General features: G+C 35.9%; 2 protein-coding genes and 1 long non-coding RNA gene across 8 annotated transcripts in view; 2 read left to right on the plus strand and 1 right to left on the minus strand.

Annotated features, from left to right (window-relative positions):
* Med13 (mediator complex subunit 13) overlaps positions 1–4427 on the plus strand; it is a 90516-nt gene extending 86089 nt beyond the window's left edge. For both annotated transcript variants that reach the window (XM_013357048.3, XM_005321551.3), the window contains exon 30: positions 434–4427. In XM_013357048.3, coding sequence (XP_013212502.1) covers positions 434–566 — 133 coding nt within the window. In that variant the 3' untranslated portion in view covers positions 567–4427. The remainder of the gene's footprint in view (positions 1–433) is intronic.
* LOC144376088 (uncharacterized) lies at positions 4410–10792 on the minus strand. Its single transcript, XR_013436169.1, has 3 exons — positions 10302–10792; positions 7858–7920; positions 4410–4689 (listed from the first exon to the last, which is right to left on the minus strand). It is a non-coding gene; the product is annotated as an uncharacterized LOC144376088 (long non-coding RNA).
* A 33-nt stretch (positions 10793–10825) lies between these two features.
* Positions 10826–23670, plus strand: part of Ints2 (integrator complex subunit 2) — a 54320-nt gene continuing 41475 nt past the window's right edge. For 2 of the 5 annotated variants that reach the window (XM_078042355.1, XM_078042360.1), the window contains exons 1-8: positions 10826–10932; positions 12406–12712; positions 13311–13449; positions 15561–15663; positions 16911–17024; positions 19702–19832; positions 20072–20245; positions 23122–23348. In XM_078042355.1, coding sequence (XP_077898481.1) covers positions 10914–10932; positions 12406–12712; positions 13311–13449; positions 15561–15663; positions 16911–17024; positions 19702–19832; positions 20072–20245; positions 23122–23348 — 1214 coding nt within the window. In that variant the 5' untranslated portion in view covers positions 10826–10913. Of the gene's footprint in view, positions 11203–12405; positions 12713–13310; positions 13450–15560; positions 15664–16910; positions 17025–19701; positions 19833–20071; positions 20246–23121; positions 23349–23670 lie in introns of all 5 variants that reach the window. The other 3 variants (XM_078042356.1, XM_078042358.1, XM_078042359.1) reach the window with 3 other exon arrangements.

A 23670-nucleotide genomic window follows, 5' to 3' on the forward strand; every position in this document is an offset into this window, starting at 1 on the left:
AAGCCTCAGCAGCTTAGCTCTAAAGAAAAAATAAAAAAGGATTGGGAATGTAGCTCAGTGGTAAAGTGCCCCTGGGTTAAATCCCCAGTACCAAACAACAACAGCAAACAATATAATGTTGATTCTTGATTCTTATGCATTTTCCTCAGTTTTGGCAAGATTTCATAGGTGTTTACCCTTAGATCTTTTTGAGATTTTTTTTTTTTTTTAATGGTGCTGGGTATTGGATCTATGATCTTACACATGCTGAACAAGAGCTGTACCATTGAGCTACAAACATCCCTCGCCTAAGAACAGTTTTTCATGAAATTAATTATCTTTCTCCCCAAGGACTTTTGAGGTGCTTTGAATCTTAGATACTATAATTGAAAACTACTTCTGAAATTTATACTGGAAATAGATAAATGACTTACATTGTTTATTTGCTTTTCAGGTTTGTTTTGGAACAGTACAATGCACTCTCCTGGCTAACCTGTGACCCTGCAATCCAGGACAGACGTTCATGTCTCCCAATTCATTTTGTGGTGCTGAATCAGTTATACAACTTTATCATGAATATGCTGTGATCTTCATTTGTTGGAACTTTGCAAGAAAAGAACAAGGAAAAAAGGATATTTTGCTGCAGGATTAAGTTATAATGTTCTCAGTGAAAGTCATTTGTGATGGGGTCTAATTCTTATTACTTCAACAAATATTGTTTTGACTTGGGGGGAGGGTCTATAACCCTGCTATTTTTCATTGACTCTACTGAACTCTTTAGGGATGATGACTGATCATACAAAACGTATTATAACATTTTCGTAGCAAAAATTAACGTTTTTTTTTTTCCGGTCACAGTATTTGTGAAAAGTAATGAGCCATAGTACCCAGTCATGTTTAATGAATATTAAAAGCATGGAGAGGAAACATGAGGAACAATGATTTTCAACATATGGCTTTAGAACATCAAGATGTTCTTGTATTGGATTATAGTATCTAGTATTCAAAAATGCCTGCATCTCTTATTTATTGTAAGTTTTTAAATGTATAAATTGTCTTATATTTCTTAACCTCTTTTATAAAAATTTTCCTAGAAGGTTTATACTGCCTTCTTGCTTTAAAGCAATTGGTCTAAAATATATGTAATCGTCTTAATTAAAAAGTTGCAGTAGGGTTGCTTTTAGAGTATTATTTTTTTGTAATGGGGTGGGTGGGACAGTAAATTTGTATTGTCTCAATGTACAGTTTAATGGGGATAGAGGGGGAATAATGTCCATACCATTGTGTGTGGAGGATTTACAGCTAAGCTGTAGTTGCAGAGTACATGTACAGTAATGAAGTTCACTGTGTTTATAAATTGAAAAGGTACCGGGTCTTACAGCATTTTATATATCACATCTTTACAGAATAACATGATGGCAATATACAAGTGATATTGTTAGGTGGTTTAACTTAGAATAAAATGAGAATTCTTCAGTTATATTTTGTACTATGGTTTAGGGCTATGACTAATATTTCAGGCCATTTCCAGTGAAAGAAACTTAGTTTTACAAGAAAAACATTTGCTACTGAATGCTTAAACTAATTTTGGTGTTTAATGTTACATGCTTAAATTTTTTTCAGTTTTAACAGTGGCAATTTAGGCATGGGAATATTATTAATTATGAAATTTATCTGCAGGATCTGCTATAAGGTTGAAATTTAGCCCAGCTCTAGGCATTTTACAAATTATTTTAAGAGCAGTCACTCTTGATTGTTTGACTTTTTTTTTTTTTTTAAATTAATGATTGGGAATGTGTGTGAGAGTATGCATATGTATGGGTGTGTGTGTGCAATCAAACTGTGGTGTAAATAGATTCTCAGTGAATTCTGGTATTCAGACTCTATTCCACTAGTGAAAAAAACATTTTCTAAACTTAACCTGTTTCCCTTTGCCTTTTTATTTATTTAATTTTCTTGGTTTGGAGATGGCAGTCCCAAACACCAGAGTCTGTACTTTTCTATAACACAGCTCAAATTAAGGTAGGGCATATGCCAAGGAGGTTCTCACCTCCCTAAAGAAGGGACTTGAATTTTAGGGACTTTAATTCACCCCTTCCTTCAACACAACTTTCCCCCTTCTTGTTTGCACATGCCAATATAACTGCTTTTATGCAGGCTTTTACCCCCTTGAAAAATCCTTTCTACAGTGCTGCTCACAAGAGAGCCCAAGTTAGCTTTCTACCTGCATTGCTGACTTGAATTCACAGTCGCCAAGTCTACCTAATCTTTCTTGGAAGCAGTCTAGCAAAATTCTTATTTGTATGTTCACTAATTATCTACAAGGATGAAATCAGTTGTATTTACAAAACTCTAATTCAGTGTGTTTTTTTTTTTAACTGAAACTTGTTTTGTAAGTACTATATGCCTAGCATAATATCACTTTCTTATGAACAGTATAACTTATTCAAATTGTGTACATGAAAACATTAGCAAGTCTTTTTTCTATTAAAAACAAATTTGGTGACAAAAGTTTTCAATCATTAAGATTATAATGAAATCCCAGTGGTCAGCATATTTTGATATTAAATTTAAAGATCACATCTCTGCATATGTTTTTCAATTATGCTAACGCACCACAGATTATGTTGGCATGTTTTGTTCTGTACTTTCTTAAAAAAAAAACAAACTTGTCTGAGATTTGAGGGAAAAGATGCTTATTTGGAATTTCTATAAAAAGAGTATTTTTTTTATATACTTAGCTAATAGTGACTTTAAAAAATAAAAGTTATATTCTCAGTTGTTTGAAAAATTGCTAACCTACAGTAACCAAACCTCAGTTTGAAAATAGATTTTTTAAAAAATTATTCCCTGACAGTTTCTTTTATATGGAGCCATAAGGAGGGAACCCAGTATACAATTCCTTTTTATGTAGGAATCAGGGAATAGTTCCCAAATATACAGGATTTACTGATAAAACTTTTCTTCCCTTCATATATCGGTTCACACTCAAATAGAAAGTTATTAAATAGCCATTAGAAAAGGTCAGTTGACTTATCTCAGAAAAAAAGAAATTAAGCATTTTGTGCAGGATGATGGATCTGACTTATTAATGTACTGTCACAGACAAGTATGGGTAGTTTTGTTTTTAATAAGCAAGCAAAATATTATACTTTGTACCAGTGAGTTACGAACACCTTGACTTCTTTGTTACAGTGCTAATGTCTGTTCTTTGTGCAGTTATCCATTATGAAGCAGGGTGGAAGTTCAGTATTTTGGCATTTAAAAGATTAGTTATATAATGTTTGCTTCCAGCCAGTGAGAAACATCTAGCCATACCTTTCTTATGCAAGCCATTCAGTTATCAGGACTGTGAATTAACACTGTATGAATAAATTTCTGTACACCTTATTGTTTGGCCAGAAGGCCACCAAGTGTACTTATATGTAATCCTTAAATTTTAAAGTAGCTGTAATTTTTAAATATTTCTAAACTTTTCTTAAACCACTAAAATTAAGCTCTTACTACTTAGTCAACTATCCTCAGCTGTATTCGTACTCAATTGTCAGTATGGCACAGATTACTGTATTAAAATATTCTCTTTTCGTCTTCATATTTACCTTCTGAGGTAATTTTTTAACTTAATGTGTTACTACAAAGATTTGCAGATCTTTAATCAAGCACTATGTTAATACTGTAATATCAAAATACTATGTTGCATTATTTAAAATGTTCAAATTGAATAGATTAAAAGGAAGTTTTTAAATGCTATTGCATCATATAATTTGCTACTCATCCACTATGGCATTGCATATTAGTCTATAAATACACTTAATGTTGCATGAGTGATATTTTGGTCTGGGTTTCCTCTTAATATTTTAGTTTGTCTAAATTAAGGAAAAAAATGTTTTTAACATATATATTTTTGTCCCATCCCTCAAAAATCAGCTGGAAATCTTAAAACTTTTGTTTTTTCTTGGTGTTTTAATGGGCCCAGAACTGTGGTTTAAATTTTTTATATATGTTATTTTATTTTTTGTGGAGTATAAATTTAAAAACTGGATTTGGGACCTAAAATACTCCTCAGGTTGATATATTCATGAAGTTTTAAAATAGCTTTAGTTTTCAAAGTAAACTGGATATGTGGACCTTAAAAGTTACTGAGTTTAAACTACAAATTGTAACGTCATTACTGGACATGTCAGCATCAACCCTCTCAAAATGGCTTGGTCACTTTATGAAGGGGCGTTTTAAAGTTGTTGTTTAGCAGTGACATTTAATATGGTCCAATTGCTTTTCTTTTTAACGTGACAAAAAAGAATAAGGAACAAACACTATTGCTGCCGAATGCCATAACACTGAGTTGTACAAATTGTGATTGAGGAAATGAAAAGGTTTATACTTTTAAAAAAAAAAACAAAAAAACAAAAAAAAACTTCAAATGGAATAAATTATTCATGAAGCCTTCATTGTGGTGTCTCATTCTGTTGAAAATATTTCCATCTTAAAACATTTTTGTCTCTTGAGTAAGAACATATCCCAAAAGTATTGTGGTCATTTTGAAATAGTTCCTCCCAGGTTTGCCACAGACTGGCTGTGAATTCAGGCAAAACGCCTAATCTTTATAATTTCAATTTGCAGGCTGGGGATGTGGCTCAAGTGGTAGCAGGCCCGCCTGGCATGTGTGCGGCCCGGGTTTGATCCTCAGCACCATATACAAAGATGTTGTGTCTGCCAAAAACCAAAAATATGAATAAATATTAAAATTCTCTCCCTCCCTGTTTAAAAAAAAATAATAATAATTTCAATTTGCTCATTGGTAATTGAACACAATAATGCCCAGCCTTTCTTTTTTTGGGGTGGTGCTGGCAATTGAATCCAGGGTAATGTGCATGCAAGGCAAGCACTTTACCAACTGAGCTATATCCCCAGCCCAATAACCAATGTTTCTAATCAGCTTGTGAACCTCAAAGGAAGATGCAAAACAAATTTTGACAATTATAAAGAAAAGGACTTTTAAATATGTTTTTAGCAAGAAAAAGGATGGAGAACACACAAAGCATAAACTAGTCCAAATTTATCCCCCCCACACTTTTTTTTTTTTTTTTTTTTTTAGTACTGGGGATTGAATTTAGGGGCACTTTAACCATAGAGCCACTTCCACAGCCCTTTTTATTATTTTGAGACAGTCTTCTCTGAGACTGACGTTGAAAACTTGCAATCCTCCTGCCTCCACGACTTCCCAAGTCGCTGGAATTACAGGCATTCACCACCATACTCACCCAACTACTTTACCTCCTTCCTGTCTCAACCCATTCCAATTTTAAAAATTAAAAGATATATATGTATATAATGTATATATGTAAAGGGCTGGAGATAAGCTCAGTGGTGTAGCACCCCCTGATTTCAGTTAGTAATAAAATTCATGGTCTGGGGATATAGCTCAGTGGTAGAGCACTTTCCTATCATGTATAAGACTGTCTTTGATCCTTAGCATCACCCCTCCCCTCCCCCCAAAAAAGAAAACACTTGAAATTATCAAGCTCTAAAATTTAAGAACTATGCTTTTAATGGAATTCCAACCTAAGGTAACTGATTTCAAGGAGCTTTTTGCTCAAATCTCCATATCCACATGAATTATATCCTGAGTTGTGAAAGAACTTGCAAATGATTTCAGAAATGCTGTGGAAAAATTAAAGATACTGAAAAAAAATTAAAGATACTGAAAAAAAAAGGAGGGGGGCAACTTTTCTAGTTTTTAAGGTTTTTAAAAGATAGGTCCCAGAAACTACTAGCAAATTTATTTAACTTAACCAACATTAAAAGCTGGTATAGTTTCACTAAAATAACAATAAAATAATTGATTACGTATTATAAATCTCTAATTGTAAGTCCTCGGTTTACTGGGAAACAGTTGTGTAAACATAATTAAACTCCTTAAAGTGGTATGACATAATGCAGTACATATACAAAAGGGAATAACTGACATCAATCTCATTCCTTTGTCAACGTTGATAAATTGATATATTATGGCAATGGACATTTAATAGCTTATTTAGTGAGGTTTAATATGTTTGAATCTGAAATTCAACAAACCAGTATTAAGTGCTGTACTCTACCATGGGCATGGAATACATGGTTCCTGCCCTCAAAGTACTCACTTTCTGGTTAAGTCTTTTTATTTAAGTGCAATGTCTAAAGTACTGTGACTGAAGGAAGCAAAGGGTCTTCTGGAAACATAGTGGAGGGATACCTAATCTAGTGAAAGGTAGGTGATTTGTCAGGAAAAGGTTTCTTAGCATGGGGACACTGGAGGAACCTTAAAAAAGGTAAAAAGGGGAACAGTTGGTAGAGTGCTTTACAAAGGTAAACAGTTGGTAGAGTGCTTGCCTTGCATGCACAAGGCCCTGGGTTCAATCCCCAGCATTCCCCCCCCCCCAAAAAAAAAAAGATTCAAAGGAATTTACTGCACAAAAAGATAATGAAAGACCTGCATGGGAAAAGGTACAGGAATAGGGAGAAGGAAGAGAAATGTGCAGTTCAAACTCATGAAATCATGACACCAGGCAGAAGCCCAAGTTGGAGACACATAAGGAAGGAGTCGAAGCTGGAGAGAAGTCAGACCATAAAAATCTCTTGTCTTCTGAGCTCATCAACAAGGAAGTTGAACGTTATTCCACAGTAGAAATGTATTTTAGTAGTTGAGTTGATTTCTTAACTGGTTAAACAATCTGACCAAAGAGACTGGGTTGGTGGAACTGTCAACCTCCAGGGATGTCTCATGTTGAACTACAAGTGAAGCTATGATCTGCTTAACCAAAGCTAAAGCAGAAAGCTTGTGTAAAAGTCAAAGATCTCGACAGGCTAAAACAAGGGAGATGTAAGATCAAATAGTCATAAACTATTTGAGAATAATTCTAAAAAACTAGGCTGAGAAACATGTCTTCTAAGGTCGATATGTGTACTTGTAGATTTTATTTCCAAAGAGCATTGATTTTTTGAAGCTTATTTATGCAAAAACAAAAGCACATAGTATACCTGAAACAGTACTTTAATGTGCTTTGCTTTTTTTTTTTTTCCTGTTTCCTTATTCCTCCAGTCTAAGAAATAAAGTAGAGAAGAGTAAATCCAAGAAAGCCAGTCAAAAGAAGAATGTTTATCCAGGAAAGTCTTTTCTTTGACTTAAACAAAATATAGGAACTATGTGTTTCATCAAACCTGACACCAAAACTTGTATATTATTTATGCTGCCATTTTAAGACATTAAAATTTCAGAGATATTAAAATGTGAGAAAAAACAGATTTGGTAAAATATATTTTCTTGGCTGGGTGCAGTAGCACATGCCTGTAATCCCAGCAGCTCCAGAGACAGAGGCAGGAAGATCCAGAGTTCAAAGCCAGCCTTAGCTATTTAGTGAGGCACTAAGCAACTCGGTGAGATCCGGTCAATAAATAAAATATAAAAAAGGGCTGGGGATGTGGCTCAGTGGTTGAGCACCCCTGGGTTCACTCCTCAGTACCAAAAAACAAAAAACAAAAAAAGGATTATTTCCTTAAATACTTTTTAATAACAAAAAGGCACACCATCATAATATGAGCTAGTCCTACGAAAATCAAAGATTATGGGGTTTATAAGCAACTAGATTTAGGGTTAATCTGTAGGCTTACTATTTGCAATGAGAATCTGCCTAATAAAACATACAAACTGTAAGGTTATTTAAAAACTGATTTTAGTATAGTTGGCCTGAGAAGAAAACTAAAACTTAAAAGCTCATGGTGGCACCCTCCTGTAATCCCAGTGACTGCAAGGCTGAGGCCAGTTTGGGCAATTTAGCTAAACCCTGTCTCAAAAAATAAAAAGGGGGGCTGGGGATGTGGCTCAAGCGGTAGCGCGCTCACCTGGCATGCGTGCGGCCCGGGTTCGATCCTCAGCACCACATACCAACAAAGATGTTGTGTCGGCTGAAAATTGAAAAAAATAAATATTAAAAAAAATTCTCTCTCTCACTCTCTCTTTAAAAAATAAAAATAAAAATAAAAAGGTCTAGATTTGTAGTTTAGTGGTGCCCATGGGTTCAACCTCATTACCACAAAGAAAAAAAAAAGTTCTTGGCTAAATCTTTTCTCACAAAAGTATCCAAATTGTATACAATGATTATCAAAATGATTTCACAAGTAAACATGATGTGTCAAGGATCTTAAAGACTTGAACAGCAGCATGGTGGTGCATGTCTGTGATCCCAGAGACTTGAGAGCCTGAGGCAGGATTGCAAATTTGAGGCCAGCCTGGGCAATGTAGCAAGACCCTGTCTCTAAATAAATAAATAAATAGGGCTGGAGATGCAGCTTAGTGGTCCAGTGTCCTTGGGTTTGATCCCTAGAAACAAGACTTCAGCAAGTTGATAGGGATAGAGTCATGAGTTGTAGCTTTCTAGTTTGAGCAACTCAAGCTGGTGGTGATAATTCACTAAGAATGGAAGGGGAGAGAGGGAGACTTTTTGAGAAAGTTACGTGTCAGCCCTCATCTCTGTGATACTCTTATTCAAAATGAATATAACTTGCTAGATGGAGATACTCGATTCGCATGTTTCTTCAGTGTTCACAGGATCATAAGCAGTGCTGGAAAGTATCTGAAAAATCATGTAATTCATACCCATCTCTTTCACTTTTATCCTCCTTATTCTTCCTATGAAGATTAATAATTCCTATGAGATTAATTTCCACAATTCTAAAATGGAAACTTTTACCTGCTTCAAAGGATTAAATGATATACTAGATATAAAGCACTTATCATAGTGCCTAGCAACTTTTTAACAAAGAAGTCGTTAATAATTATTAGCTTAAAAAGGAACAGTGAGCTGGTTGCGGTGGTACATGCCTGTAATCCCAGCAACTAGGTATCTGAGGCAGAAGGATCCCAAATTCAAAACCAGTCTCAGCAATTTAGCAAGGCCCTCAGCAACTTAGTAAGACCCTGTCTCAAAATAAAATATAAAAGAAAAAAAAAGGGCTGGGGATGTGGCTCAAGTGGTAGTGCGCTTGCCTGGCATGCGTGTGGCCCAGGTTAGATCCTCAGCACCACATACCAACAAAGATGTTGTGTCTGCCGAGAACTAAAAAATAAATATTAAAAAAATTCTCTCTCTTAAAAAAAAAAAAATATATATATAAATAAATACATATATATATATAAATAAATACATATAAATAAATAAATAAATATATATATATATATATATATATATATATATATATATATATATAAAGGCTGGGATGTGACTCAGTGATTAAGTGCCCCTGGGTTGATTCCCTAATTCCAAAAAAAAAAAGACACTGATGTGTTTAGTGTTTAGCATGTGAGAGGCCCTAAGTTAAAAAGAGATTTTTTTCTTTTTGTACAGTTTGTAACCCATTAATAGACTGTGAAATCAATTTAAATATATAATGATTGGCCAATTAAAAAAAGGAAATTGAATATGTATTCTGTGGAATGTGTATTATTTTATGAACGTTTGTTTCCATGCAGATATGGGTATGTGTTTTATCTGTTTTAGATGGAACATAAGTTTATACAACATGTGGATATATGCAAATGTGTGTTCTGGGTCACAATTTGAAATGTATTACTTGGGTTAGGTGGAAAAATTTTTGAGAAACATTGGAAAACACTCCAACACACAATTATTTTCTTCTTCTTCTTTTTTTTTTTTTTGGTATCAAGGATGAAATCTAGGTGCTCAGCCCTTAACCACTGAGCCATATCCCCAGCCCATCTTCTTTTTAGTTTTGAGACAGGATCTCACTAAGTTGCTGAGGCTGGCCTTAATTTGCCATCCTCCTGTCTGTCTCCAGAGTCAAAGGGATTATATATGCGTGCGCCACTGCGTCACCATTAGTTCTTTTCTTGCTGTGCTGCTCTTGTAAATTGAAAAGTCAAACCTTTAGAGATTATCCCTCTGTCAATTAGAAAGTACACTGTACTTTATCTTTGTAAAATACTTTGGTTTGGGGCAGGTGTGGTGGCACACATCTGTAATTCCAGCGATTCAGGAGTCTGAGGCAGGAGGATCTCATGTTTGAGGCTAGCTTCAGCAACTCAGCCCTAAGCCATTTAGCGAGATCCTGTTTCAAAATAGAAAACATGAAAATAAAAGCGGGCTGAGGATGTGGCTCAGTCGTTGAGCGCCCTTGGGTTTAATCCCTGGTACCAAACCAAACCAAACTTTTGTTTCTATCTCCTAGCAAAATACCTGGTAAATAGAAGGTGCCAAATATATGCTGACTAAATGAAGAACAAGAAATAGTTTGAAATAAATGCTGAAGATAAACAGATTAGTGGATACCTTCTAGGTGATCAGACATCTTTTGAAAAGTTGTTCAAAGCTTTGGATCTTCTTTGCAGGCACTAACAATTTTGAACAGGAATCACAGAGAATTCCTGAAATTTTACCCACCTTCCCGCAAGGACCTAAGGAAACTAAATTTATCCAAAAGGCGTTTTTTTTTTTTCCTTTGACTTCTGGGTGTGTGAGGTCGAAGAATGTAAGGTTTAGGGTTAGATTACTTTTCAAATTCTCCTACAAATCCTTGGATTTTATAATTTTGGTGCTGCGTAGGCACAGCCTCTGGTAGAGTTCGGTTGCGGTCCAAGAAGAGGAGGAATAACTTTTAACATTTACACGGTGTGTCATCTGAATACCAGGATAATCCTGTGATAACGAAACTGAAGCTCCTAGGGGCTTGGAGATTTATCTGAAAGGTCCTTGAAACGCAAACAGGGGAAACCTTCAGAGGTGAACCTGGGCAGGGCAAGTAGGGTGGAGGAAGGGGCGGGCCCGCGCACGCGCACGCGCACGCGCACCGCTGCGTTGACGCCGACGTCTCCGGGTTTCCTTTGGCTGCCACCCTTCCTCAGTTCTGTACGGTGGCCGGCGGGAGCCAGACGCTGGGGATGAATGAAGGTGCTGGGTGCAGGTTGAAAAAAGCTCCTCTGCTTTTCCCTCTCTCCAGGCTCGATTCTGCCTTTGTGCGGTGTCCCCATCCTGTCCCCATCTTATCGACGACTCGGTTGGTCCCAGCGTCTAAGTTCTTGGTGCCCGAATCGACTCGGGCACAGCTAGAGTTTTGGGGATCCGGATTATCGCTAGGCCCAACTTCGGACCGCGCTCTAGATTTCTGCCGAGTCCCGCCTCTAGGACGCAGAATTCGAGTGGGGTCCCTTGAGACTGGAGGGTAGATTTTAAGGTACGAAGCGTCCGCTTCTCAGATCTCAGCGCGTTCCCAGGTCTTTGTCGGCAGCCGGTCAGACTTTTTTCAGCCCGAGGGACTTGTTGGTTCTCGTTGTCCCTGGAGTAAGACGTGTGAACGCTGGTTCTTGGAGCCTCTGCTCCATCAGCCCACCCCTCTACTAAAAGACCAGCTGCTCCTGCTTGAAAGCAAAGCAACGTTTCTTCCCACGGCTCTTTTCTCCCACGGTTCTGCTAGTTGGTCGGTCTTAAGAGAGGACGGCTTTGGCTACCTGCTCGGTCGGTGGCCCCCTCTCCCTTTTTTGGTGTCTTTGATTACTTCTGAAGGTACACAACTGCCAGAGTGGCCCGCGCCTTTTCTCTTAGCTAATTGCATCCACAAACATCTGCTTTTTTTACCCAGTAACACAGGAGACATAGGATAGTGTTGTGGTCTTCAGAGCCTTATCTCTGACATTATTTTTGGCCAATGAGGTGATTGGCCAGTGTTTCCATGTCCTGTAGTGTGGGAAATAGAAGCCCAACAATTCCTTACACCTGTTGGTTAGGCGGGTGATGCTGCAAAAGTATGGCTATGGCCATTCATTTACTTTCATTCACGTTTTGTGGATCTCATGGTCTGTTGAAGAAAAGAAAGCCTTGAAATGGTATATAGTATATGAGGGTTCAACTTCGGGATTTCGCCATTAACTACTAATACTACTTTGGATCTGTAACTTAATTCTCTGGACTTTATATACTTCTTTGTAAAACAAGAGTATTAGAGCAGAAGACTCCTAAGGCTGGAAAAGACACTGGTATATTCTTGTTTTCTTTTTCATTTTCCAGATGGCTGTAGAAGGTAGGGATACAGGGAAAGCTGGTCTTGGAACATTGCCAGGAACATTGCCAACATAGAGACCTATTAATGATCTATCACGGGGCTGGGGATGTGGCTCAAGCGGTAGCGCGCTCGCCTAGCATGCGTGCGGCCCGGGTTCGATCCTCAGCAGCACCACATACCAACAAAGATGTTGTGTCCGCCAAGAACTAAGAAAAAATAAATAAATGTTAAAATTCTAAAAAAAAAAAAAAAAAAAAAAAAAAAAAAAAAAAAAAATGATCTATCACATTTTTCGGGTTTTTAAAAAGAGGAGTGTACATACATGTGGAAATTATAGTTCTATTTTTATTAATTAATTAATTTATTTTTAATCATTAGGATCAACAGTGATAATGACTGAGTGCACAAGCCTTCAGTTTGTCAGCCCTTTTGCTTTTGAGGCAATGCAGAAGGTGGATGTTGTTCGCTTGGCATCTTTAAGTGATCCAGAATTAAGACTTCTGCTGCCCTGCTTGGTGCGGATGGCACTTTGTGCTCCTGCGGACCAGAGCCAAAGCTGGGCTCAGGATAAAAAACTTATCCTTCGCCTTCTCTCTGGAGTGGAAGCTGTCAACTCCATTGTTGCATTGTTGTCTGTGGATTTTCATGCTTTAGAACAAGATGCCAGCAAAGAACAACAGCTTAGGTATGTTGTATAATATATGGATTGGGATTTATTTGAATGTACCAAAGAGTAGAACATCAAAAATTTTCACAGCAGAGAGAAAAACAAGAATGTAAATTTTGGAGAGTATTTTATTTAGGTCTTTTCTATTTATAGTTAAAATTGTAGGAACTTGTGAGTTCTGTATTATAAAATGTTGCATAGGAAAATATGGCCGTGTACTATTGTGTTTAGGGTAAACTGATTAGTAATTCTTGGTGGGAAGTGGGTATGATAGCTTCCACTAGATTAGAATGGTTTATAGAAATCACTTGGGAGGTGTTTAACATCACATTGATATCTAAAGATTCTGTGCTGATATTATAACCTTCCCTACCCATTGTGAATCCAGAAATAAGCCAGTGTTATTAAGGGAAGTGAGTGTTAACTATGAGTTGTGAGGCAGTCTTTACATACCTTGTGAATTTCTGAAATATATGGGCAAACTAGTATTTCACAAGTAATAGTGAATATTTAAAGTGTATAATTCATAGGGTATTTTAGTAATAGATAATTTTATGCAATTATTTCTATGTCATTGTTCCTATAATAATTGTTTTATATGTTTGTACTTCATTAGGCATAAACTTGGAGGAGGCAGTGGAGAGAGCATCCTGGTATCACAACTTCAACACGGACTAACATTAGAATTTGAACACAGTGATTCACCTCGTCGATTGCGTCTTGTGCTTAGTGAACTGTTGGCCATTATGAACAAGGTGCTTAATTTTTAACCATAGCTCAAAGTATTCATGATTTAAAGTCTATATACCAGAAAGGTAGACAAAAATGGAGGCAAGAAAGCAGGCAGTATGGTATTTCTATTTGATATGTTTTCCTTTCAACGACTGAAAGGAGATTAAAAGCATGCCTTAAAGACTTTCTCAAGTTTTTTTTTTTTTCCACTTATGCCCAATCTGCATCTTCTATCTTAGGGATTGTGCCCCCCTCCATGGAATCCATACAAGGGCTTGACGTTTAGAAAGGAACTGATCTCAAAATTTATAAAAATAGCAAGTTTGATAGTACCTTTAGAGATGTAATTTGCCTCATATAATGTAGTGAAATATAACTGAAAAAATTGTGTAATTCATTTAGGTACTAGATAAGCATCAAATATGTCATATGATACTGAGTAAGGAGTACAAAACTAAGTTGGATGTAGGGTGATTGATTGGCTAGCCTCACTAGATGATTTAATTGCTATACTAAAGAGTTAAAGTTCTTCTCTTAGAAAAATTATACATTACTTTGTCATGGACTTCTGGGTAATTATGGTTAAATGAAACTTTGAATTTAAATGTTCTAAATTTTCTGGAATCTGTGAAGAACTAAATTGGGTTTTCATGTTAAAATGACATATGAGATTAGACCTAAGGTTTCAGAAGCAAAATTATTTACTATTGGAATTTTGGGGTCAGTTAATTTTTTGTAAATACAGTATAGTTTTAAAATTATGGATAAGAAAAAATTCAGTTCTCTTTTTAAAGAGGATACTGTTGTGTGTGCATGGGGTTGGGGTAGTTAGTTTTATTTCTTATTTTTCATAGTTGGGATTGAACCCAAGGGTGTTGATCTACATCCCCAGTCTTTTTTTGATTTTTATTTTGAGACAGGGTCTCACTAAATTTCTGAGGCTGGCCTACAACTTGGGATCATCTTGCCTCAGCCTTCCAAGTCACTGGGATTACAGGTGTGTGCCACCATGTCTAGTTTTTTTTTTTTTTTTTTTTTTTTTTTTTTTAAGAGAGACAGAGAGCAAGAGAGAGAGACAGCGAATTTTAATATTTATTTTTTAGTTATTGGCGAACACAACATCTTTGTTTGTATGTGGTGCTGAGGATCGAACCCGGGCTGCACGCATGCCAGGCGAGCGTGCTACTGCTTGAGTCACATCCCCAGCCCCATGTCTAGCTTTTTAGCTAGTTTTAGATAAAAGTTTTTAAGGTTATATTACAAATCATTCAAAAATTTTTCCAATCACAAGTAATTCTTTAATTCTTTCCCACTATACTGATCTTCTTTAATTTCAACCCAAACTTTTTGCATCTTTTTTTTTTTTCTTTTGGTGGTACTGGAGATTGAACTCAGTGACTCTACATCCCAGCCTTTTTATTTGTTTTATTTTTTAGAATTGAACATGAATTTTTATTGTTAAAATGCTGTTTTAAGTTTACAGATATTTTTGTTGTTGTTGTTGTACTGGGGATTGAATCCAGGGGTGCTTTTCAACTTCTTACACTGCAAGCCCCTTTAAAAAAAAATTTTTTTTTTTTAAATTTTGAGACAGGATTTTATTAAATTGCATAGGCTTGCCTCCTCCTACCTCAGCTGCCAGAGTAGCTGGGATTACAGATGTGTACCACTATGCTTGGCTCAGTTTTTGACTTTGTTTTTTATTTTTTTAAGACATTGATTATGTTTTTATTTTATTCATTTATTTATACGTGGTGTTGAGAATCGAACCCAGTGCCTCACATATACTAGGCAAGTGCTCTACCACTGAGCCCCAACCTCAGCCCAGTTTTTTACTTTCTTAAGCTTCATTTTATATGAATAGCATGCCTAGATAATTTCTTTGCCTTAGTCTTTAATTTTGGATAACTCCAAATATGTATATAGAAATCAGTGCTTGAGATTAATGTTACCATGTCTGAATAGTAATTGTGGCTCAAAATGGTTGAAATTAACCAATATTGTATATCCTGTTACAGTATATTAGTAACATATTAAGAGACATATTTTGTGAGCTCAACTAGTAATTATAAAAATAGGGATTTCATTTATTGTCTGATATTAATACAGTTATTATTGTTTCTTTTTTTTAAAGGTGTCTGAATCCAATGGAGAATTTTTTTTCAAGTCTTCTGAGCTTTTTGAGAGTCCAGTCTATTTGGAGGAAGCTGCAGATGTACTTTGTATTTTACAAGCAGGTATTATATTGAGTACAAAGATACATTTCAGATATAGTTTCTTGTTGAATGATACTATTTAACTTCTTGGGGTGGAATGTTGTTATTTTAGGGATCATCTACTAAAAATATAAACCTGAAAAGTTTAAGATAAGAGTGACTAGTAGGCTGGGTGCAGTGGCGTATATATGTAATTACAATGACTTATGAGGCTGAGAAAGGAGTATGGCAAGTTTGGGGCCAGCCTCAGTAACTTAGTGAGGCCCTAACAACTTAGTAAAACCCTGAGTTTAAAAATAAAAAGGCTGGGGGACTGGGGATGTGGCTCAAGCGGTAGCACGCTCGCCTAGTGTGTGTGCGGCCCAGGTTCGATCCTCAGCACCACATACAAATGAAGATGTTGTGTCTGCTGAGAACTAAAAAAAAAATAAATAAATGTTAAAATTCTAAAAAAAAAAAAAATAAAATAAAAAAAAAAATAAAAAGGCTGGGGATGTAGCTCACCTCTAGGTTCATTTCCCCAGTACATAAATAAATAAATAAATAAATAAATAAATAAGACTAGTGGTAGAACAATCATTAAGTGAGTTATTTTATTTCTATAGTATGGAATATTATGTACACATTAAGATGGTTTACTTGGTTTAATGATTTTACTGCTTCTTAATGATTTTGGAAAATGTCTATAGTATGTTAAATGAAAAAAGCAAAGGGCAGAGTAGTAAATAAAATATAGTTCCAGTGTTGTTAAAATTTAAGACAAAAACAATATCCATGGGAGGAATTTAAATAAAACATTTAATGTTAACGTTGAGTAATAGATTAGAGCTAATTTTAATTTTTTTTTTACCTTTTTATATTTTCCAGATTTTTTATAATATGTATGTATAATATAAAATAAAAATGAAAACATAAAAATGCAAAGAATTTTGTGAAAATTTCTTTTTAAACCAACATTATTCAATGAAACTTTCTGCAGTATTCTATGTTGTGCTATTCAATTAGTAGCCATTAGCCGTGTGTGACTGTGGATTATTTGAAATCTAGCAGTGTGACTGAGGAAATGAGCTATTTTAAATATCATTTAACTTAAATTTAACTATTCATGTGTGGCTAATTGCTATCCTACTGAACAGGTCAGCTCTAGACTATGAAAAATAAGTATTTTAGTTGCATTTTGGTAGCATTTTTGAAATATCAAAAGACATTTATGTTTAACATAATGAAATATCTTATTTAATAGTGCTTTTGATTTTGTTTTCTTATAGAGCTCCCTTCCTTGCTTCCTATAGTTGATGTAGCTGAAGCCTTACTACATGTTAGAAATGGTGCTTGGTTCTTGTGTCTCTTGGTGGCCAATGTTCCTGATAGTTTTAATGAAGGTAAATATAATTTAAAAATGGAATATTGAAAACATTTGGTTGGGCATGTATAGGTGTTGCGATGGGCAAAAGGTGCAACTTACACAGTCAAGGAGGAGAAATAAAGAATGTTCATGTGTTTTTGCCCTTTTCAATGCTTTATTCACTCAAATCACTCAATACAATTTTACTCTATAGGTTCTTTTATTTTTTTTAATTGTTGGTAGAGCTTTATTTTATTTACTTATTTATATGTGGTGCTGAGAATCAAACCCAGTGCCTCACACATGCTAGGCAAGCACTTTACTGTTGAGCTGCAACTCCAGTCCCACTCTTCAGTTTTCGGTGGACACAACGTCTTCATTTTATTTTATGTGGTGCTGAAGATTGAACCCAGCGCCCCGCTCATGCCAGACAAGCGAGTTACCACTTGAGCCATTTCCCCAGTCCTCTATAGGTTCTTTTTTTTTTTTTTTTTTTTTTTTTTTAAAAAGAGAGAGTGAGAGAGAGAGGGGGACAGAGAGAGAGAGAGAGAATTTTTTAGTATTTATTTATTTTTTCTTAGTTCTTGGCAGACACAACATCTCTATTTGTATGTGGTGCTGAGGATCGAACCCGGGCCGCACGCATGCCAGGCGAGAGCGCTACCTCTTGAGCCACATCCCCAGCCCCCCTCTATAGGTTCTTAATCAAGAAAACAACAATCCTTAATACTAGGCACTACAATGCTCAGAATCAATTCATAGCAAACAATCCTAGATTAATTAATTCACAGCAAACATTTCTAGATTAATTAATTCTAAGCACTGCAAACATACTTAATCATGACAGGATAATGACAGACATTCCCTTTGTGTGCTAAGTTGAAGTGTCAGATCAAAAGTCGCAAGCCTTAGTCCAGCAGATACGCCATGATCAGGTTAGGAACCAAGGGAGGCTTCTTCTGGGGTGGAGCTGACGGCAGGTTGAGGAGAGGATGGCTGGGAGAAGTTGCAGCTCTCACCAGGTTCAAGATGTAGCTGTAGAATTTGAGAGCAGTGAGGATAACACAGAGGTTCAGGCAGAAGAATTGGAGTGTCAATCTAGGTCCTCATTAGGATCTCAGTGTGAGGGCATCATTGTTGGCTGGCTAAATGTCTGTTCACTTGCTGTATTATTTATACCAAATTTTGGGGCTTTACTCCCTTTCAGTCCTTATCAGCTGCCACCAGATTTCTAAATGACACCATTTATCCTGGAGTTAAAACATCTTATCCCCACTCTGATCTTTTCACCAGTTTTTTAGGATGGGGGAAGTGACTTGTTTGTGCCTGAGGGCCACACGGGTGGGCTCCATTAGGCAAGCTTGGTGAGACTATAGGTTTCAAGCTGGAGTTTTTAAAATGGATTTGCTTAGGCTCAGGCCTAAGGCCATCCTCTCCTTAGGATCTTTTTTTTTTTTTTTTTTGAGGTGTGGGGGAGGTCTCTCTTTGTTACCACAGCAGGTCCCTAGTAGCTCTAGTATCTGGCTGGGACTATAGTCATACACCACTGTGCTCAGCTAGGACCTAATTTTCTTTCTTTCTTTTTTTTTTTAGTTCTAGGAAGAGATATTTTATGGAATTCTATTTCAGATTTTTTCATTTTGTTTTAGATATATTTTTTTATTTGTAGATGGAAACAATACCTTTATTTTATTTGTTTATTTTTATGTAGGGATCGAATCAAGTGCCTCACACATGCTAGACAAGCGCTCTACCACTGAGCCACAACCCCAGCCCCATCAGATTTTATCTTTTGAAAGTTTTTAGTGAGTATTCATTATAGATATGCCAAGCTCAGGAATTTCAAAATTGTATTGACATTGCAAATTTAAGTATAGTGAATATGTAGCCCTAATTTTTTTTCTTTTTGCCATTATACCCCAATGTTATACCAGTAATATATGTCAGACAACTAGAAGATGTGATCTCTATGCTGAGGGAGCAAAGAGGAGACATCTCCAATATAGTCAAAGAGCAATATGAGATATATGTCATCAGAAATATCAACAGTCAGACCATTTTTTTTTAAGCTTTATTACTGACAGTTTGCCAAAAGTACTGGGTATAAGTTTAGAAAAATCAATGAAGAAATTTCACCTTTCTTTTAAAGTACTGAAGATTGTTATTTGGGTCTGAGTGATATAAAAGTAAAAACAACTTTTGTTAAGCAAGGTGATCTGTGAGTTGTAATTTTTCCAGGGAGGAAAAGTACTGGATCTAGGGTTATAATTCCTGACTTTGTCTGTTTGCTCCTTGTGTGATATCCACTTAGATACTTCTTTTCAGCTGGGCATTGTAATCCCAGTGATTTGGAAGGCAAGACAGGAGGATGGCAAGTTCAAGGCCAGACTCAGCAATTTAGTAAGGCCCTGTCTCAAAAAGAAGAATATGCTGGGGATATTATAGCTTAGTGGTTAATTGCTCCTGAGTCATCCCTTGTGTGTGTGTGTATAAAATTTAAAGCAACATTAAAACAAATTCTTCTGTTTGCATGGCATGGTGGTGTACATCTATAATCCCAGTGATTTGAGAGGCTAACGCAGGAGCATTGCAAGTTTGAGGCAGCCTCAACAATTTAGCAAGGCCCTAAGCAATTTAGTGAGACCCTGTCTTAAAAAATTAAAAGGACTGGTGTGAAAAACATCTTAAAATAATAGAGATTCTTAAATATTTAGTTTGTAGAGGCCTGATAAAAAATGGAGAACGACAAGATGAAGAAAGTCTTGGAGGAAGGCGCAGGACAGATGCCTTACGATTCTTATGTAAAATGAATCCTTCTCAGGCCCTGAAGGTCCGAGGCATGGTGGTAAGAGACCCTGTTGTTTTATGAATTAAAGCACTTTATATTAGGACAAAGTACTTTTCTTAAGATAGTTTTAGAATCTTATAGAGGTTGCAGATTTTAATTACATACTGGATGTGTTGTCTTCCTCTCTGGGTTTTTATGTTTTGTCTTATTTTTTCTCTAAACTTAGATGCTTTAAATTTTGAAACATTCTGACTCTTTTCCTTTTAATATTGTGTTTGTTTTCTTTGCTGTGTTAGGTGGAGGAATGTCACTTGCCAGGCCTTGGGGTGGCTTTAACATTGGATCACACTAAAAACGAAGCTTGTGAAGATGGAGTGAGTGACTTGGTTTGTTTTGTTAGTGGTTTGCTTCTTGGAACAAATGCGAAAGTCCGGACATGGTTTGGAACTTTTATTCGAAATGGACAGCAGGTGAGATTTTATATCCCTGTAGGCTAAGGATTAGGATATTTTGGCAGTTACTAAAAGGGGAAGAAGAAACATGTTTAGGAAGATGTTATTAGAATAATGGTTCTTTTTTAAAAAAATTTTTTAATAGTTGTAGATGGACAGAATGCCTTTATTTTATTTGTTTATTTTTATGTGATGCTGAGGTTTGAACCCAGTACCTCACACGTGCAAGGCAAGCTCTCTGTCACTGAGCTACAGCCCCCAGCCCAGAATAATGGTTCTTAAACTTAATTTCAGGGACTTTCTCAGCTTTTAAGGAAAGCTTGAGGATATGAAAGAACTTTTGTTTATGTAATTTTTATCTTTTTATATTTCCCATGTTAGAAATTAACAGTAGCCTGGTGTGGTGGTGCATGCCTGTAATGACTTGAAAGGAGGCTGAGGTAGGAGAATTGCAAGTTTCAGGCAATCTTAAGACTTAGTGAGACCCTGTCTCCAAAAAAAAAAAAGTGTTTGGGACCTGTGGATGTAGTTCAGTAGTAGAGTGCTCCTGGAGGACTTCGAGTTCAAAGCCAATCCAAGCAATGGTGAGGTGCTTAGCAACTCAATGAGACCCTGTCTCTCAATAAAATACAAAATAGGGCTGGGATGTGGCTCAGGGGTTAAAGGCCCCTGAGTTCAATCCCCAGTACCAAAAAAGAAGAATGCTCCTGGGTCTAATTTCTAGTACTGGAAGAGGGGAAAAATTAAAGCCAAAATTTTTTTGAAGTATGTATTTAATTTATTAAAAATAGCAATAATAGGGCTGGGGCTGTAGCTCAGTGGCAGAGTGCTTGTCTTGTACATGTGAGGCACTGGGTTCGTTCCTCAGCACGATATAAAAATAAATAAAATGAAGGCATGCTGTCCATCTACAACTACAAAAAAAAAAAATTAGCAATAGTGCCAGTATGAAATATGAACATAGTATCTTTTTAATGGAAAATATATTTTCCTAAACAAAAAATTTTGTGAGTTGTAATATTATTTAATATAGAGATTTTTTTCAAATCTTTTCAATTTGTGATTTAATAGAAAACTTTGGAAAAAATTCATTGTATACTTATGAGAATAGTGTAAAAAAAAAAGGCATTGTCTTAGTGTTACTAAAGGAAATATTTTTTGCCTTTCTGGGACATCCTGAAAGCATCTTGGAAATCACCAGGATTGTGGATCAGACTCATGACAACTGTCGTATAGGATCATCTAAAGAAATTATATTCTATAATTTTAATGTATTTTTGTGTGTGTGTATATGTATGTAGTGATAAAAGATACATAACATAAAGTTTACCACTTAATCTTTTATTTTTTTGTGTGGTAGTTGAGATCCCCAGAACTCAAATGCTGGGCGCACATTTTACAACTGAGCTAAATGCCACATGCCAGCCCTTTTTTTTTTTTTTTTAATATTTTTTTAGTTATAATTGGACAAATAATACCTTTATTTTATTTATTTATATGTAGTTCTGTGAATTTATATGTGGTGCCAAGGATTGAACCCAGGGCCTCACATGTGCTAGGCGAGTACTTTACTGCTGAGCCACAACCCCAGCCCATGCCAGCCCTTTTTGGATTTTTATTTTGATATAGGGTCTTTAAAAAATTTCTTTTGGAGACAAAGTCTTGCCAAATTGCTTAGGGCCTTATTAAATTGTTGGGGCTGAATCTTCCTGCCTTAGTCAATTACCTTGACCCCAGTAGCTGGGATTACAGGCATGTATCACCACATCTGGCCCATATTAATAATTTTTAAGCATACAGGTCAGTGGCATAAAATATTTACAGTGTTTTTAATTATCCCAAACAGAAATTGTACTCATTATATATACCCATTAAATTTCCCATTCCTCCTCTCCCTTGCAAATCCCTAGTAACCTTTATTCTACTTTCTGTCTGAATTAATTTACCTGTTCTAGATAACTTTTGATTGGAATCAAATAATATCTTTTTTTTTTTTTTTCTTTTCCCTGTGGTCCTGGGGATTAAACCCAGGGGTCCTTATCCACTGAGCTGCATTCCCAGCCCTTTTTTTCATATTTGATGCTAATATGAAAAATTGGAAATTTGACTCCAATATGAAAAAAAGGAGCACTTGGCTCCTTTTTAGTTTAGAACTGCTTGCATATTTATTATCTTTTTCATTCATTTTCTTAACAGACATTGAGTGCTTCCTACATGTTAGACATAGTGTTAGGCCCTGCAGGATAAAAAATGACTTGAGACAACATTCTTGCCAGAAGAACTGTAGTAATTATAGACTTGTAGACTGTTAATTATAACAGCTCTGTAAGATTAATATTAATCAAATATTTGCTTTCTTGTTAGTAAGGGAATTGTAGTTCAGAGAGGTTAACTAACGTATCTAAAGTATATAATTATCTAATTATAGTACTAGGGTTTGAACTCAAGATCTTTTGTCTCTAAAATCTGATTGTTTTATACTATGATACATTATGATTTTGAAACTATCATTTAAATAATATTCTACAATATTAAATCATATTCTACATTATTTAGTCTTTCCTCTGCAACCAATCCAAATCAGGGTGTGAGTAGTCTTCAGACAAACCAGTGGATTTTTAGTTTTCTGGGCTTGTTAAAATGAGATTCTGAAGTTATGACAACCTTCTCACATGCATCAATTTCGAGTGTTTAAATAGGGAGATCTGGGGCCTTCACACTTGCCTAGCATGTGTAAAACCCTGGGTTTGATCCCTAGTACCACACATACACACACACACACAAAAAAAAAAAAAAAAAAAAATGGAGGGGGAGGGGAAGATCTGTTTGAGACTCTTCTAATTTAGTAAATGCTTCATGCCTTCTTTTTTTTTCTTTGTTCATATTTCTTACAGAGAAAAAGAGAGACCAGCAGTTCTGTCCTTTGGCAAATGAGAAGGCAGCTTCTTCTGGAGTTGATGGGCATTCTTCCCACAGTAAGAAGTACCCGAATTGTGGAAGAAGCTGATGTGGAAATGGAGCCCAATGTGTCTGTGTATTCAGGACTGAAAGAAGAGCATGTTGTGAAAGCCAGCGCACTCTTACGCCTGTACTGTGCTTTGATGGGGATCGCTGGACTCAAGTATTCAATACTTTGATATTTTCCCTTTTTTGTCATTTTATTTTCTTATTTCCAATTCCAAGAAAGTGAACCAAAGGCTTTTATTTTGAGGATTTAGATTTCATTCAGCTCCTGTAGTAGCTGGCATATATCAAGATTAAAGTTCTTGTGCCAAGCATTTCTATACAGGGATGTATGTATCTATTTTGGTCAGATTGCAAGTAGAATTATGTAAATATGGGAAGGCTCAGAGCAGTTTGTCAATTTCGAATTACATTGTAAAGGAAAACTAATTTCACCACAGCTCAACGAGATCACTGAATGAGAGATCCTTAACCTGATC

This window comes from Ictidomys tridecemlineatus, chromosome 3 (genome assembly GCF_052094955.1).
Source record: "Ictidomys tridecemlineatus isolate mIctTri1 chromosome 3, mIctTri1.hap1, whole genome shotgun sequence".
NCBI classification, from domain to species: Eukaryota; Metazoa; Chordata; class Mammalia; order Rodentia; family Sciuridae; genus Ictidomys; species Ictidomys tridecemlineatus.